At 37.5% G+C, this 17,292-nt stretch overlaps 3 protein-coding genes across 3 annotated transcripts; 1 reads left to right on the forward strand and 2 right to left on the reverse strand.

The window, feature by feature from the left end:
• Positions 1–159: 159 nt before the first annotated feature.
• Positions 160–2,746, reverse strand: LOC149037269 (uncharacterized). Its single transcript, XM_089187556.1, has 3 exons — positions 2,597–2,746; positions 2,057–2,149; positions 160–1,258 (listed from the first exon to the last, which is right to left on the reverse strand). Exon 3 carries the CDS (start codon positions 1,232–1,234, stop codon positions 296–298), a length of 939 nt encoding a protein of 312 aa, XP_089043682.1. The 5' UTR covers positions 1,235–1,258; positions 2,057–2,149; positions 2,597–2,746; the 3' UTR covers positions 160–295.
• A 342-nt stretch (positions 2,747–3,088) lies between these two features.
• LOC113673236 (uncharacterized) lies at positions 3,089–7,834 on the forward strand. The gene is made up of 3 exons (XM_027189620.2): positions 3,089–3,395; positions 4,839–5,126; positions 5,753–7,834. Exons 1-3 carry the CDS (start codon positions 3,320–3,322, stop codon positions 6,499–6,501), a joined length of 1,113 nt encoding a protein of 370 aa, XP_027045421.2. The 5' UTR covers positions 3,089–3,319; the 3' UTR covers positions 6,502–7,834.
• LOC113673237 (uncharacterized) lies at positions 7,643–12,574 on the reverse strand. The gene is made up of 3 exons (XM_027189622.2): positions 12,246–12,574; positions 9,677–9,970; positions 7,643–9,178 (listed from the first exon to the last, which is right to left on the reverse strand). The coding sequence occupies exons 1-3, from the start codon at positions 12,325–12,327 to the stop codon at positions 8,886–8,888; spliced, it is 669 nt and encodes a 222-aa protein (XP_027045423.2). The 5' UTR covers positions 12,328–12,574; the 3' UTR covers positions 7,643–8,885.
• Between the last annotated feature and the right edge of the window lie 4,718 nt (positions 12,575–17,292).

A 17,292-nucleotide genomic window follows, 5' to 3' on the forward strand; every position in this document is an offset into this window, starting at 1 on the left:
ACATGAAATGATTCGAGAGGAAAGACCGAAAGTTCGAGTTACTGAGTTATCATACTACCTAATTTCAGTATAATCAACTGAATTGATAACGTAAATTGGCCACCGTAAAGAGTTTAACAGTTGACGTTTCGAAAGGCTAACGCTCGAACGTCAGCTTTGAAACTCTTTTTGGTGGCCAACTTACGTTATCAACCCAGTTGATAATATTTAATTACCCTGTTATACTCTCATCGACACAGCACCACAGTTTCTTTAGAAACTTACCCCCTTTATCATACTAAGTAGTCATGGTAGTTCAATTGTCTTCCTTAACGGTGGGAGCTTGCACATCGGGTGGGTCTTCTCTGTTGTTTGTAATGATAAGTCTTTCACGTGACAGAAACGCCAAAAAGATGATGGAGATGAATATGTTGAAGCTCATAATCGTGAGAAAGAGATTTCTTTCCATCTGATCCACAAGAAGCAAGACAAGAGAGACTGGAGTATCCAAAAGAACTCGATAGCTAACTGAGGCTAGAGCGAAGGGATGATTCAAATTATTGGCGCAAAGGACGTGGTACAGGCCATGAATGGAAATCAGATAAAGGAACGCTGCTAGATAGCCATCAGCGAGCCCATCCAAATCATCGAGAACAAACATTTTATGAGCAAAATCGGGTCTCACCGCTAACACGTACCAAAAGATTGTTTGAATGAGGCCCACAAAAAACACGGCTGTAATGGTTCCTCCTACTTTCACCCCATGACATTCTCGAAATGGAGCCAGGAGCTCTTTTAAGAAGTCTCCCAGTGAGGAACCATCCCTCTCCCGGCACCATATAAACAGGGTGCTCAGGGAAAGCAACACATCCAAGCCCATGAAGACTAACGCGAACGTGAAAGGGACCATATTTCTGAGGATGAACATGAGCCCCGTCGCTGGCACCCAAACGAGACGGCTAACAACAGAAGCCAAAATGGTTCCATAGCGATGTATTCTTACAGTGGAACGTGCCAAGATTATGAAAAGAAATCCAATTTCTACAACTCCAAGGCCGACCAGGCGTACGTAACCTTCAGAACGACAGGTGTATTCTACGTTCAATATGATGCCATAGAGCTTGGGCACTGCCAGAAATGTGAGGCCGCCTAAGCAGTAGACTAATAAAGATGACCACTGAACGAACTTTTCCGTTTTACTCATTGGCTCGTGACGAGGAATGGAAAACATAAACTTGAACCAGTCGCGTAACATCCTCAGGAGGGTTGTGAATGACGCCTGCCCATGAATTACAATCGTGATCATGATAAGAATGTTTACATTGGAATTTAATGTCTTCTTGGAGACTAGAAGTCCTACTTTCCCATGCCGTTTCTTATAACCTTCCGATGGAAAATAAATGATAAATCTAGTTTACACCACCCTCTAGCTCCATTCCCCCCCCCCCCTCCAGGAAAAAAAAATGGAGTCGCTTCCGTCTAGCGACCACAGCTGGGATTGCACAAAACACTCTCAAAGTGGTATCAGTTTGAGATTTTGAGGGTCGCAATTAAACCACATAAAAGCCGGTATCTAGATAATTGATAAAAAGTTGCAAACTACCCTTTTAGCGTATAAATTGAAATTCGATGCATTTAAATTTCTCGAAAGAGACACAACAAATGGAAAGAAATCATAACCATAATTTATCACGAGTTGTCAATGCATTCAGTTAGTAATTATAGCCCCTTGGCTTGTACTGAATCTTACATTCTAGAAACTCGCATATTTTCGTTACTTAGCAGAACCAAAAAAAGCGAAAGAAAAAGAGAAAAGAAATAAAGCAATAAATAAAGGAAAAAAGAAGAAAAAAAACAGTCTTGATGTTAACCCTAACATTTATAGAGTTTGTTGGAACTACTCCTTTGGTAATTAATTTTTTTGGTCCTCTCTCATCTCCCATATTTTTGTAAGGAAAAAAAATTCGCTGAATTATGTGGTAAGTCTTGGAGACGAGTTTAAGCTACGCTGATTTTTTTCCCAATCCTTTGATTTCTTCAATGTATCGCCACTATTCGAGCAGTTTTGGTTACTTACCTCAAAGACAGAGCACTCACGACAAACTTATAGCCACCGTTAGATTCAAAGACTTGTCTACATGGTAATATGTCTCCTCGACAAACTGACCAGCTAAAATAATTGATTAAACATTAGTAAAAGGTGCGTGAGATCTTTGCTCTAATTGATTAAAAAAAAAAAAAAAAGACTTTCACAGATTAAAAATAGAGGCCAAATATGGATTTGTTTTGGAGGTTACCGCAGATGCTAGTCATAATTATGACACAGAAAATAAATTGAGTTTACGCAAAAGCTTTGTTCTTATCTTTCTTGACTCCAAGTTAACCAAAATACTAAGGCCTATCCATTAGTATGACTCTGCCAGGAATTGTGGCGCATTTTGCAGACTAAACTGAAGATTTTAGCGGGTTGACAGTTTGTCTTAACCCGCTCACACGCTCGCGTGATTGTTCAGATCAGGGATCTTTAGCAGTTAGGACGGCAGCGCCAAGGAAAACGTCGATTAAAAATGAATACATATTTTCAGTTGGAATTTCTCGAATGACTGGATGTGCTTACCATCTCTTATGGCGCCACAAGTTAACCTCAGCATAACGTATGAGAGCGGCGTTGAGTTCCAAATGGAAACCAGTTAAGTTAAATAATCTGCCTTCGGGGTTTTCTTTATCGGACCGCGCAAATTCTGTTGATTTCACGTTGTCGTTGTGCAAAGGACGGTTAGTGTTCACAGTTTTAAGACTCACGTGCTGAGCTATTGTTCTGTTCATTAGATCTTTTGTTTTGCCAAGTCCTCGTTGCCGTCGCTGTCATAGTTTGCCAAAGGTCCCCTATTGTTGTTTTATTAGCAACTTTGGACAGCTGTTTTGGCATTGCCTTTGATGCGTGTGGCGTCAGTTATTATGAATGAAATTTCAACATTTCTCTTAGTCCAGCTGCGGCAAAACGAAAAACAATATTATATTGGTGAGCATACGGGAGATGGCGGGAGACAGGAAGCGCTTTGAACTTGTGCGATTGTCTTCCTGTCAAGCGTGACTTATGACGACGCGAGAAACTGGGCCGAATAAGTATGTCACGCAACGTTGTTGTAAGTTGTTCGTAGGAAACAGTGGATGTCAGTTTCGAAACTGTTTTAACTCAGCTGAATCGGCCGTTTTTAGCTATTTAATATATCGTAAGTGACAAGACGAGGATAAATTTGATCATCACGATGGGACTTTTGTTCTGAAAAGCATTTTAGGACTCATTTGCCTTAATTCACGGATTACATAAAAAACCAACATGGCGGTTTATAGAACGTGCCTGCGTTGTGCACTGCAAGGATTACTCCTTTTTGTGAACTTTGCTGTTCCAATGGGTGAGTAGTAAGCGTAGAAATATTTTTCTTTCTGCAACTGATCTTCAGCCATATTCAAAAGGTAAATTTTAAAATATTTTCGCGTCCAGATCGTGTTTCCTCACAACCGAATTAGAAACGCAAATATCGATCGATGCTTTATTGTAAACGATTGCAGGTTTATCAATGTCAAAAAATATGTGATCTGCTGTATGTTCACTCTTATGTTATGAAAGCAGTATGAAGGGTTATTAGAACAAAGATATGTTCTATTAATAGTCTCGTAGCCTTTACGAGTTGTTCATGACTAATATTAGATCATTATCTGTGCACGTAGTACGTCACGTGAGAGGCAACCTAAGCTGTTTACAAACCCGTTTGAATACAATATCAAGTGTTCGTTTGGAGAAGTTAATACATGTTTATATTATTTATTCACGGATTTGTTTCGACTTTTTGTCGCCACAAATAAGTCGACCTCATTACCAATTCATGAACGACATAATCGAGCAACTTTCATTTCATAAGAACAACTTGGAATCTTTGCCAATTTACATGCCAACTACGAAGAAAACAACCACAGTTCTTTTAGCGGATTTTTTCATTTGCATGTTTGAACCAGACCCTATTTATGACAAATTTGTACACTGGAAATGCAGTGGGTGTAAATGCTATTTTTCCAGGTCATTTTACCTGATATTTTTGGCAAGCACTTTTAAACTATATGTTTAAGAGTTTAACAATCATTTGAGCTTTCAGAGAAATCTTTATAACTCTAATAAATCGCTTACAGACGATATTGTGTAGGTAAGTGTCAAATGAATAATTTCTTGTGAAGTTACATTATTTTCATCGTTATCACGGATTAACGTTATTTCAACCACTACAACAACAACAAAAACAATTTGTTTTTTATTTACATTTAAGTTATAAAAATGATTTAAAAAAGTAAGGAAGGGAAGAAATGATGGATAAATTAATTTATCATGTTCTAATATTTTAAGAAGAGAGAGTAGAGCCATGTTTTCTTGTTTATTTGTAACGAACTGTAGAATTGTAATGAACGAATCTGAGAATTCAACGAAATCCTTGCTGTTATCTGATTGCATAAGTAAATCAACGATCAACGATTTGCTTAAAGGTTCATCATTTTAGTGTTTTAGTGGCCTGCAAGTAGGTCCTTAGTATAGACGCTTTCACACGAGCAATACTTCGCCAGAGGGAAGGTATGAGATAGAGCGGAGAGAGGTTAATTCTAACCTCTCTCGCCTTTAGCAACGCGAGTCGGCGAGAGGTGTGCAAGGGGTCTGGCACTAATCACTTGATTAGTGCCAGACTCCCGGCAAACCTCTCCCCCGATCCGTCTCAAATCTTCCCGAAAGCGGGGAAACGAGCGTCTTGCAGCGCGAGCAATGAGGGCTTGTGGGAAAGGCTTAGTAGCTAATTAACTTATCTGGTTTGCAGGACTAACCCTAGACGTGAATCTGACACGTCAGGAAATCACAACCTGTATTGGTGAAACAGTAAACCTTGGTTGCTATGTCAACCAAATGAGCTCAGTGCATTTGACATTTTCTTGGACGAAAGATAATCTGACTGTCTCACAATCCTCAAACACACGAGTCTTTAGAAACGTGCTGGTGGTAACTCCTGAGGATGATGCAGACTTTGGAACGTATGAGTGTCACGTTAGTGATAACATGACAGTAACGAAATGCAGTATTTCACTGAATGCGGGATGTAACAACAGAAGTAAGTGATGTTCCTAGTGAGTAGTTTGTAAAGTTGATGGTGAAATGCACGAAAGTGGGTCATATTTCAATGTTTAATACTTTCATCAAGTGTAAAGTGGCTTTTGAGACAGACGCTTTTTCTGCGTTTTTTGGCCTGATGTTAGGAAAACGTACACGAATTGCAAATCATAATGAAGAGACGCAGGCCTATCAAAGGTTATGCAACACAACGTTCCTGGCTAAGGCTGGAACCCAGATCACCGCGTCACCTAGAGTTTCACTGCTGACCGTGTTTTACTAACTTACTGACAAAGCTAACGCTCGAAACATCAGCTTTAGAAACTCTTCATGGTGGCCAATTTACATTATCAACTCAGTTGATAAAACCAGATTTTCTCGTAATGACCCTTCCCCCCCCACCCTTCCATTCCACAGTTTCCTTAGAAACTAAACCCGCCATTGATTCGTATTCAGCTAAACTTTGGCAATTTTCCGACTTGTGGGTAGCTTGTGAGCAATTTCCATTTTTCATCTTCCTTGAACAAAAAAGGAATTTAAAGGTTATATTTCGTGTTATTCACTGCATGATCGTCATAAAGCTGGTTTTCGTTTTTGATCTTGCGCTTTTGTGTTGTCATGTTTTAGACCATGTGGAGGAAAACAGTGCTGGCTGTGGTATTATTGCCGTTCTCATGCCGGTTTTAGCAGTGACTGTCGTTTCTATACTATTGAATGCTCATTTTCTAATTCGTTGGAAGCGAAGAGATGAATGTGCGTTGTCTGAAGAGGCGATCATGCAGCTTCAACTATCCCAACAGTCTGTACCAGTTGAAGAGAAAAGTGAAGAACACGTTGAAGTAAAGAAAAAGAAGCCTTTCCGCGAGCGATTTAGGAAACACCGTCCTACTGAACACTCTGAAAATAACCAACATATTGAAGAAAAAGACAAAAACCATACGGACATTCTTTGCGAAAAAGATACACAGGAGAAAAACAGACAAGAAACCATTGAAATGCAAGAAATTCATGACATTCCGAGCGTGGCAGACATCAGAGCTGCCGACGAAACAAACGTTGAGACTGCGCATGCTCCTTCAAATCTAAACCTCATCCCAGTTGATATGGATAATACGCCAAGGATTGCAGATTTCTTTGTTTCTGGTGACGAAACAAACGATGAGACTGCGCCTGTCCTGTCAGATCCTAACCGCATCCCAATTGATGCAGAGGAGACACCAAGGTTTGCAGATTTCTTCGTCCCGGGTGACGAAACAGATGGCGATGCTAGTGGACGAGAGAGCCTTGACTCTGAAATGCCACTTGTTAGTCATTACATGGAGAGGATGGATTTTGAAGAGAAAGAAGACGCCGACGATGAACCAGTTGTGAAATGATAAAACCGGTTTGGGTGCATGTTAGGCAGACAGCGGTCAAACGTCTGCGCATGTTTGAGTGTTAAAACCGCAAAGAGACGCCGTCATACATCATATAACTGATAAAAAAATTAGGAATAAACAACGCCGGTGATTTGAGCGCGCACAATCTTTAGTCAACCTCAAATTAAAATGATAAATGATAAACCATCTAATGATAATACCCCACTAATGTTAGTACTAAGTTTAAACGTTAGCGTGAGAATTTGATGTATTTTTTCATAACTCTTGCGTGACATCGGTTGCTTAATATTTTTTCCTTTTTAAAAAATTTTTGCGCGGGAAAATGGCACGCGACTGGCACAAATTGCCCCACTTGCGCATGCCCGACGTTAAACCGCTGTATGATTTGAAAACAAAATTCGTCTGAAAGGAGCTACGAAATGACACCATTAACAATAGCCTTTGAATAGAAAGACACCTTACAATAACGGTTTGGTTGGGTGAAAAGAAACTAGAGAGGTGAGAAAAGAACGAAAAAACTCAGGATAACTAAGGATGGGAGAGATTTTCACAGAACGTAAATGAAGACCTTGAAATATTTTAGATAAGTTTTTTGTTTTATTTTGTTTTGTTTTGTTTGTTTATTTGTTTGTTTTTTGACATAATCAAACCGTTACGTTTCTCTTTTAAAGTATGGGGTTCGTCTGAACAATCTTTCGAAATATTCAGGTCTGAAAATGGTATTTGATCTTTTTAAAATCTCATGAAGCCATGTCACCTTTATTTCGGTCACTGTACGTTTTTAAATAGGTATTTTGTGAGTTTAAGAGGTTTTGCCATGTACCCTTTACACTCTGTCGGTTCCATCTCCCCGGCTCCCTATTTGATTTTCCCAAGGTAAGATAAGGGGTGTCCCTCTACAGAAGAGTTCATGCAATACCCTTCCTTAATTTTGTTCGCCAGATAACTTTTAAGGACGGAGAGGCCTTTTATATGAACTTTCATATCGTATCATTTCGCACTCTTCATAAATTTGTACGTGATCCAATATTTTGCGCAGATGCAGGAATACACATTCCTCCACCATAATTTCTAGCGAAATCGTTTTGGCAGACCATATAAAACTTAATCAATGAAAAAGTCTTTCATATCCATGAAGTAGAAGAAAAATATGCATAGCTATTTAATTTTGTACAAGAATTTTTTAAAAGAATAATATATACATGACACAAGGAAAGCATTTTACCAGTGTACAATATTCTAGTAAAAAAGATCTTGACTTATCACTTGTCATTCATCCACTGACTCAATAGTATATTAAAGAAATGGTGATCTTAAATTTTAAAAAAAATTTGGAAGTTTAATCATTTTTGAGATTGTTTCCGCTTGATTTGTATCGCTTAGGATAATAACTTCAGTAAAGATACGGGAGGGGAGGGAGAGAGAGCTCTTAAGCTGCACTGGGATTCTTGTGATCTCCGAAAACAGAAGAGATCTAGAAACATGATGACTTAATAGGTATGCTGTAGAAACCATCTTATCTACATCTCAACTATTACAAAGGATGAAACTATGACGCTGACCGCGTTAATTTTAGAAAGATTAGCCAGCCTTTTAAATGTGCAAGCTATTCAACCGCGGGCGCTGGCAAAGTAGCCTAGCCACTCGTCCGTTAGGTAGCAAAGTCTTGCTCCTCGTTTTACCATCTCTCGTTAATCTGCATGAACCTTTTTTGAAAAGGAATTCCAGATTTAACCGGAGCAGGCGGCTGTTTTTGACCAGATTGCTGTGCCTATGCGTGTGTGGCCAGGTTTCTGAATTGTTTTATAAAATGGTGGCTACGTGCCTCAGCAGTTGAATGTATAGAACATTTGTGACAATAATCAAGGGTTCGTTTACTCTTAGGAGCCTTTCAGGGCAGCATTTAGTAAATCATAAATCATTTTTAATGGCGGCAATGAAAAAAATAATATTTCCTAAAGTATACTTCTCCCTTTAAGGTTTATTTAAGGGTTCAGCCTCACGTTCATCCTCACGTTCATCCTCTCCTGTCAAGCTATGCTAAGTTTGAAGGAAACTGTGTCGCTGCATCGGTGGGAGAGTATAACAGGGTAATTTGGTAATTTAGATCGTGTGTGCCTTCCACAATTCCTCCTTTTGCTCTGATAATGCCAAATTACCCTGTTATTCCATGTTCATTCATATAGGAAGCGATATCGCTGCAGAGCCGAATGTAGTTGTCTTGACCAATATCACAACTTTACAACTTCACATCTTGGCCGGGTATAACTCTTCTTTGATCTTGTATCAAAATTGATTCAACACCAATGGTCGTGTTTCTAAGTTTTTCTTTTAAAAATGAAGTTTGAGTTCAGGCTCTAAATAGAGAAAGTCTTTCGGGGTCAAAATTGAGTCACAGTGCTTTCTTGGATCCTTTCATTTTCTTCCATTCGTGAGACTCGCCGATTGACGTGCAACTCAATAGGTTCTTCGATGACACAGCTTCCTTCGCGCATGCGCACATGCTCGTGACTATGTAGACTGCTATCCTCACTTTTCTTGGACAGCACTTCATCACGTGATCGCCTTCTTGCGCCTTGGATGACAAGATGAATGAAGAGCAAGAGTGAAAAGACTGCAACTGCTAGAACGGGCATCAGGACTGAAACGTTCACACAGCCAGTTGTGGGGTCACCTTTCAATTAATTGGAAAATGCTCTGGTAAATAAATGAATGATTACGATAAGGTGCAAAAAGCCGGAGCTTACAATCCCAGCTTCTGTAGAATTAGGAGACTACAATCTTAGACACAAGTACTGGAAAGCTAAGAAAATATTTTGTTCGGATAATTTTTCGATTGGGTGTTGAAAAACCAAACCAAAGTAATCATAACTAGCCAATGGGAATTCACAGTAAAACCAGGCAAACTGATAAAAGCGCGGGAAGACGCGGATGACTAAATCGCGATTGGCTTTCGTTTTCTTTACGTATTCCTTACAAAAACCCTTCCAACTTTTCGCGTTCCAGTTCTTGTCGGTAGCTAGTTTTTAAGTTATACGCAAACAATAAATGGAGCCTTCACATAGCGAATACGCTGTTGCCCAGAAGAGCTCCATATTTTTCGGTTTCTTCCTCCCAATCAATCCAGGCCCTTTTGTTTTTATACAAAATTCAAGTTATTCTCTATGCTTACCCGGTGTACTCGTTACTTGTATCAGCGAGATCCTGCACAAACCACTGGACATTCCGTTGGTAACGTTACACTCGTACGTTCCAAAATCAGAATCTTTCTCCGGTGTTACAACCAAGACGCCATCAAATGCTTGCACATTTGGAGATTGCGTGACAGTTTGGTTGTCTTTTGTCCAATAATACTCCAGTATAGAGCCGGCTGAGGTGGTAGTTGCATAGCAACCAAGGTTCACCGGCTGTCTAAGAAATGTTGTGACTTCTTGTCGTGTAAGATTCACGTCGAGTATTAGCGCCTCTGATTGAAGAAGTAAAAAAAAGATTGAGTATAAGGCCAGACTTACATGAAATTACCAAGATCTAAGAATGGTTTCGTAATACAGTTGGCAGTAAGGTCCAATTGGATGTACGTGGCATGGGTTCCAGTGTCATATTTTGCCTTGATTCTTCTTTCAAGATTTACCTCTATCTTTTTCAGTATTTTTCGAAAATAAGTTTTTCTCCTGAGGATTAATTCGCCCGTTATCGTTACTCTTGGGTCAATATGATTTACTTTAATATTATACGCGATAAAACTGTATACTTTGAAATATACTATCTACAAACCACAAATATGGTCTAATTAACTAAACGTGTTTTATTCAAAACGTGCATTTTAACTCAATGAATGCCAGTATGTTTGATCATGGCATTGAAGTCGCTGAAGGATACTTCAGTCTGTTAGAACCAAGCATCAGAGGGCACTATGCCTCATGGGATGCTTTTAAGGATCTAAATAAACTCCCACAATTATTCCAAAATTATTTTAAGAGATGATTTTATTCATATTTCATCATTTCTATAAACGTTGGAATCTTGAGCAAGATTACGTAGTCTTGCAATTTTATATGAATGAACTAATCACGAAGCTTCTTTAGTGCGGCACGCGTTTTCAAGGGTTTTTGCAAATGGATGTGATTATTCTAGCAAATGGTAGATCGTTCTATAGTGGTACAGGGCTCGATAATTTTGCATACGTGAGCTTTCGTAGGCTAGCAAATATACAAAAACATATTAAAACTGTCTGTAACCATTAATTTTTGCTTAACAGTCGACAGACTGTCTAAATCTCGCCCATAAATGATCTTACTACCCACTAGTTGTGGCATTTTATGCATGAAGTATTTTTTTGTGCTAAAAAAAATGAAAAACAATAGACTAAAGCAATTTTTTTGTCATGGATTCTTCAAAATTTTTCTTTATCTCTGTTGTGTTGTGTACCATAGAGAAGCTATTTAAATCGAGACAAAAACCATATCAAGGTTAATCTTGAAAGGTTTTTGGTTTTTGAAAGAAAACTGGCATTCGATGTTATGCAATTAACACGGTATTGACTTCGTTAATCAATACTAAGAAAATGCTCGCACAACATCAGCTCTAAAACATTTGTCAAACACAAAAACAGCATCCTGTATATACGTTTTACCAAAATTTGAAGCCTTGTCTTATATCAAGTTGTTGAAAAGAAAAATATTCGTTTAATCTGACTTCTGCATAAACGTTGAACATTATCCTAATAAGAGAACAAAAAGCAGTAAAATTAAGTTCCGAAATTTTAAATCCTTTAATTGTTAAAGAAATAATTAAACCCGAGAGTCATCAAATTAAAAGGCTGACTAACTCCGATTACAATCCATTATCTTCGTGGAATGTTGTATAAAGCACCTAAAAAGTAATCCTTGTTTTTCTGTTTTATAGTATGTGTGTGTGTGAGTGTGTGTGTGAGATTCTACTTCTTTAGTTTAAGACTTACTGAGAACTGAAATTAATCTTTAAGTATTTACTAAAACCAGAATTACATCTAAAAACGAGACGAACTTTAAAGATGTTTCAATAAAGTTCCGGAACGCAGATAAAACGCGAATCACACTCGATCAACATTTTAAATATTTGACACGCGCGAACAAGAATTCAGCAGTAAACATTCGAAGCTTTCATGTTAGTACAGTCTTTACTACTTTCTGTAAATTTTTCCTCTGTGCGGTTATTTAGCCGATTTCATGTCTCAAAATTTTGTTTTTAATGTTTAAACTATATACAAATACTAACAACTGATGAAGATGTTACTGAGATTTGTCAATAATAGTAGACAAAGAGAGATGTAAGTCGTCTGTGACGATTCGAACTCAAGGCAGGTCTGAATTCGCGTTTCTTATGCTGTACCGACTGAGCTGCGGAGAATCTTTTAACAAGCTATTTTAAAGTTTAATTTGGTTTTACTTACTGAGCTGATAAAGTAAATAGTCTCTAAAGCTGACATTTTGTATGTTAGTCCTTCGTTCGAATATTCGCTTCGACGAAGGGCTAATGCTCGAAACGTCAGCTTTACAAACTCTTAAAGGTGGCCAATTTAAATGATCAACTCAGTTGCTAAAACCAAATTATCTTGTAATATCCTCTACCGTCACAGCACCACAGTTTCTTTAGAAACTTACCTCCCTTCTTGTGTGGGAAGAATTAACATGGATGCATGAACTGGTTTATCATAAACAAGTCAACTGTACAGAAAATAGAATCATTGATATACTACTCACCATTGCATACAGCAGATATGACGAGTAAAAACGTCACCTTCAACCCACATGAATAGCAAAAACAAGCTCCAAAATTCGCCATTATAGTTTTCTTTACTTTCTATCAGTTAAGGAAGTTTTACACGACAGGAAACAGGCAACTAGCTACGAAGGTCAAAACGCTCGGTATAGTTTCTCGATATTTTGTATTGAAGCAAGCACTTGTTCGATGACAACACGTCTCGCTAATGGAAGCAACGAGACTGGACTCTAAAATGCCTAATTATTTCATACAGATTGATACAATCGATATAAACGAGCGCATGAGAGAGATATTTCGATATCAACTTCAAAACAGCCGCAACTTCGCGGTTTAAATGCGTAAAAATCGTATATTTCAACGCCTCCTCGGGCGGTTTATATATCTTACGTCCAATAATTAAATTAGGGCAAAGACCATTCTTGAATTTTTATGGCCAACACACGCAGCCGTTTGACTTTCTTCAGTAGAACGTGACAATATTACGTGATTATGGAATTACATCACAACCCAAGTTATAGTTAACTGCACGTCACTTTCGAGCCTTTTCACGGTATTGTTGTAATTATGTTGGTTTTGCAGTCGATAAGCCAATGAAACGCTTTATTAGTTCGAGTTGCGGGCATATTGAAGTTAGATTGGTGGCACTGTGTAGATAAAACATTTGGAAAAGCTAGAAAACATACAGAAATTAAAATGTCTTGACATCAAAGGCTTCTCTCGATTTCGTCAAATAGCTTTGCTTTAGCACTGCAATGCTTTTCCATCTCTCGATATAAGATAGAAAACTCCTTTGCGAAGCCGGCTCCAATATAAAACAATCATAATATTATTAGATCAATACAACACATAAACTCCTGTATGTTTTACGTTTCTGGGTCTTTCTCTTAATCAAACAAATTACTGTTAAGAAGAAAGCCAGGAGCAAAGCGACGAAGCATTTGTGAGGACAGTACGAGTTCGTTAACTTGCCATTACGGTTTTCATTTCCCAGAGCGTTTAAGATGTTTGCTAGAGTAGTCATGAAAAAAAGGTATGTGTGTAATTTCAATATATCACTGAATTAGCAGATTCGTTGCAAAATGTTATTTGCTACGCTGAAGGGTTTTGCAAACCAAATCTAGGGAAAGGGTGGGCAATTTAAGCATAGTTAGATATCGTAGATCAGCGTAATGTTGTTATGTTTTCTTAATGCAAAAATCGCTAGTTCTAAATTATCCATAGTGCAGAGATCTAGTTCTAATCTTTCAACTTTGCTACAGAAATTTACTGTTCTGAAATAATCATAAGCAAAAGTTTTACCTCCGTTTGAAGAGTTTTATAGTAGAATATTTGCTATTTTTACAGTATTAATGAGACTATAGTAGTTCTAAATTAGATATTGTAAGAATTTTCTTAGAATTGAAATATCTCGATCGAGAAAGAAAACACGTATATATCACGAGTGTTTGGCCTTCTATGAGTGACGAGGCTAAAATTATGGAAATTATCTCGTAAACCAGATTTTGATATTGGAATAATTAGTTTCTATCATGACTAATTTCCGTCATCAAGTTGAGTTGCATTAATGATTGGTTTTTCCTTTCTTCAAAGATTGTCGAATAGTATTATCTTAAGTACAACTATTATTATTGTTTTTGTCATTCAGTATTACGCATTCTGATTGCGTATGACAACATTGGAGGCAAAATGAATGAGCAAGCTTTGATCACCGACTGAAAATGATGACAGAGTTGAAATTCGTTTTATTTTATTATTATTGATTTTTTTTTATCTCGCTGGAGGTAAAATTAAACAGATACAATTTTGCTTTACTTAAGAGTTTCCCAGAACCTTCCTCTGTCATTTAAATTTTCAGTAAGTTGGCTGATAGGCTCTATTTGTTCATGCATCTGTTTAGTGATGGATGACATACGACATCAAAATGTGGTAAGAACGAAGAAGAGGTATTCGAGGAGCAGCCAAGTGTGTCGTTGCTTTTTTTACCACAATTAGATGCCATCTGTAATCTATTACTTTCCAAACCGACGGCAACATATAATCCACTTTTTTCAATATGATAACAAAATTAAATGTTGTCAGTGGTGACGTCATATATGCGTCTGTCTTCGAGATTATAGGTAGGAAACGATCAAAATGTGTGTATTATTCAGCTTGTCATGTGAAATACATCTTGATAACAAAGTGATTCTTACACGATCCACCAACGATTAGTTACTACCAGGACGTTTCTTGTCATCGCTTTCTAATAAGGGATACAGCCTGACGATTAAAGTGATCGAGTGAAGTGATCGGAGCATGCGCTCTAAAATTGCCGCCATGCATAAACAACCGCATTCTTGTAACTCGCGAGAAATTTACGCTTGTAAAGGAATGGGAACGACAAAATTTCGATAGTAACACTATCAAGCTAAAATTGCGGCATTTTTAAAATTCCCGTTGCCTGTCTTCATTTCGTGGGAATAAGTCCAAACCAAAACAGATAAGGTAACCGTATTCAGGAAAGTTTCTGTCGAACCTCCTCCGTCACACATCTCACTCAACAAAATAAAGTATTTCGATAACAGGCGTGAATTTAGTGACTGAAGTTGAGCAGCCGTAACATGGCTGTTGTCTCGGCGGAGAAACCCGTGTCAGCTTATGTTTGCGGAAGAAAAATCGCAACCCTGAACGCTCAAATTACTCGAGTAATGGAGCATGCGCACTCATTTTGCCGCTGTGCCACTGTGTCTTCGTGTTACACGCGTGCGATCATGCGAATTAAGGATGACATTCAACAATAATAAACGATTGCGCACAACTATGATTCACAAACAGAACGTCAAAATCAGATTAACCCTTTCACTGCCAAGATGTCATTGTTAATTCTATTCTCTAGCAGCTACGTATTTCCGTGTCACTTATTTAAAAGAGTTTGGTGGTAAATCAAAAAAAAAAATCTTCATGATAAGTTTGAGCATTCTCATCAACTGTTTGCTGGATAATGTATGGATATTTTTGGAAGAAATTACTTGTTAATCTCTTCTGGAAGTAAAAGGGTGAAACAAAGTTATTTTGAAGTTATTTTGTTAAGTAATCAGAAGTTCAATTATTTTTGCCAACATCTGTGTTACAAACTTTGCATGCTACAGTTCTAGTCTCAACCCCAGGAGTAAAAAAAAAAAAATAATTTCTCCCTACCATATCAGTGTATTTCAAGCAGAAAGATTGTGAGAAAAACGAGAACAATCAGTTTGAAACTATAGATTGATCTCATGTCTAATTCTCAGAGTTAAAATAGAACGAAATGTATGGCAAAACAGTAAAAAGAATTGATATTGGAATTCAGGGGAACTAATAGCGTCATGACTGTAAATATATGAAAATCATATATGGAAATGAATATGAAAGTGATCTTTGCAGTAATTAACACTACTTTAGCAATAGTGAAAATAAGACCTAAAAAAATTCAGGCTTGAACGGGATTTTAACCCATGACCTCTGCGATACCGGTGCAGTGCAGTGTTGAGTGCAGCATCATGCATCTAAGCTGGTCTGTTGAAAAAAAATACACTATTCCGTTCTGTCCGGAAACACCGGATGTCATTTCTTATACAAATTCATCAACAAATGTACAGAATGCAGTGAATGTTTTGTATTATTACATTTCCCAAGTAGTTGTCTGATGGTAGCTTTGAAGAAAGAGGGATGCTTTTTACTAGTAATTTACCGATTGTTGATCGTCTATATCTAGTCAAGTACTCATGTCTCTTACTGCAGGTCAAAAGAATGTTTGGTTACTCCTTAAGCCCTAGAGCTCTCAGAGAACAAAGCTGACCGTTTCCCTCGGGATAAGGCATCAAGTGCGTGATATTGTATGAAGAAGTCAAACATGCTATACTTCTTAGAAAATTGGCATAAAAATCCAAAACATCTAGGAAAGATGTCTACTTTTTCGCTCTTGGACTCAAGAGGGAGCATTGTTCCATACCGATCAAATTCTTCTACACGTGACCTTTTTACACCAATGAAAATAGGAAATGCTTTATCAGTATACTATTACAGCTGATATGTGTAATCTTTTTGTAAGTTATTTACACTGTACTGCTGGTGTTGAGCTTGTCGATCTTGCAGCCGTTGGAGAACAGCATGGATGCTTTCAGGACGTGTTTATGTTACGCAGTTATTCTTCTCAGTTGTATTAAGCTTGTGTCCGCGGTTGGTGAGTTGATCTGAAATGCGTTAGCTTGGATTTAAGGGTTTTTTTTCGATGATATGGATCTAAGAGTGAGAATATTGTCAAGCAAACTTGAAAACACGTGCGAGATAGCACGATAATTGACATTTACCGAGATCAGTAACCAACAGCTCATTTGGTTCAGAATGGCATACCAACTAATCCTCACAAAAGCTGACTTTAACTGAAGTTTTTCAAAAGATTTCGAGTCACATTTTTGCGAATTGGAGACCTAAATATCCTTGTTATATTATAATTTTCTAATATTGTTATTCTCACTGATCAGATTTTGGGTAAAAATGTTGGAACTATAATAACAATAATAATGACTTTATTGGATAACACAATTACCGGTAAAACCAGTAGTTCTCATTGTGGTCCACTAAACTAACATTAAGTTGTTTATCATATAAAAGTTTTAATTAATATCTTGAATTCGTTTCTTCAATTTAGAAACAGAAACTGCTGCTATTAAAGCTATGGACCTTAGACAGAAAGTATTTTGAACATCTCTCTGTGATAATATTTCAGTAATTCCCCTAAATTCAATTGCAGCTAGCACCACTTACTTTCAGTGGCTAGTTTGAAGCTCAGTTTGTGTGGGAAATTTTTGAACAAGCAGAAATCTTCCTCACTACTTGAAATCTGACTTTTGAATTAAGTTATTTTAATGTACGAAAAGTTTTGTATTTTCAATTGTCGATAGGATGTTTATTTTAGAATTTTTAACCCTAGTAATGTATATTTATTTAACTTTTGAACTTTTATAACACCGTTTTTTTGGTCTTTTCATAGTGTAATGAGCGATACAA

The sequence above is a fragment of the Pocillopora damicornis genome, chromosome 11 (assembly GCF_964200805.1).
Source record: "Pocillopora damicornis chromosome 11, jaPocDami1.2, whole genome shotgun sequence".
NCBI lineage: Eukaryota > Metazoa > Cnidaria > Anthozoa > Scleractinia > Pocilloporidae > Pocillopora > Pocillopora damicornis.

What these genes read in the sequence shown, in the direction of transcription:
- LOC113673236 (XM_027189620.2), top strand. Translation starts at nt 3,320, where the DNA reads ATGGCGGTTTATAGAACGTGCCTGCGTTGTGCACTGCAAGGATTACTC. An exon ending in GAACTTTGCTGTTCCAATGG is followed by an intron (nt 3,396 to 4,838) that starts GTGAGTAGTAAG and finishes TCTGGTTTGCAG; the next exon opens with GACTAACCCTAGACGTGAAT. An exon ending in TGCGGGATGTAACAACAGAA is followed by an intron (nt 5,127 to 5,752) that starts GTAAGTGATGTT and finishes GTCATGTTTTAG; the next exon opens with ACCATGTGGAGGAAAACAGT.
- LOC113673237 (XM_027189622.2), bottom strand. Translation starts at nt 12,327, where the DNA reads ATGGCGAATTTTGGAGCTTGTTTTTGCTATTCATGTGGGTTGAAGGTG. An exon ending in CATATCTGCTGTATGCAATG is followed by an intron (nt 9,971 to 12,245) that starts GTGAGTAGTATA and finishes TTCTTCAATCAG; the next exon opens with AGGCGCTAATACTCGACGTG. An exon ending in ACAAGTAACGAGTACACCGG is followed by an intron (nt 9,179 to 9,676) that starts GTAAGCATAGAG and finishes ATTAATTGAAAG; the next exon opens with GTGACCCCACAACTGGCTGT.
- LOC149037269 (XM_089187556.1), bottom strand. Translation starts at nt 1,234, where the DNA reads ATGTTACGCGACTGGTTCAAGTTTATGTTTTCCATTCCTCGTCACGAG.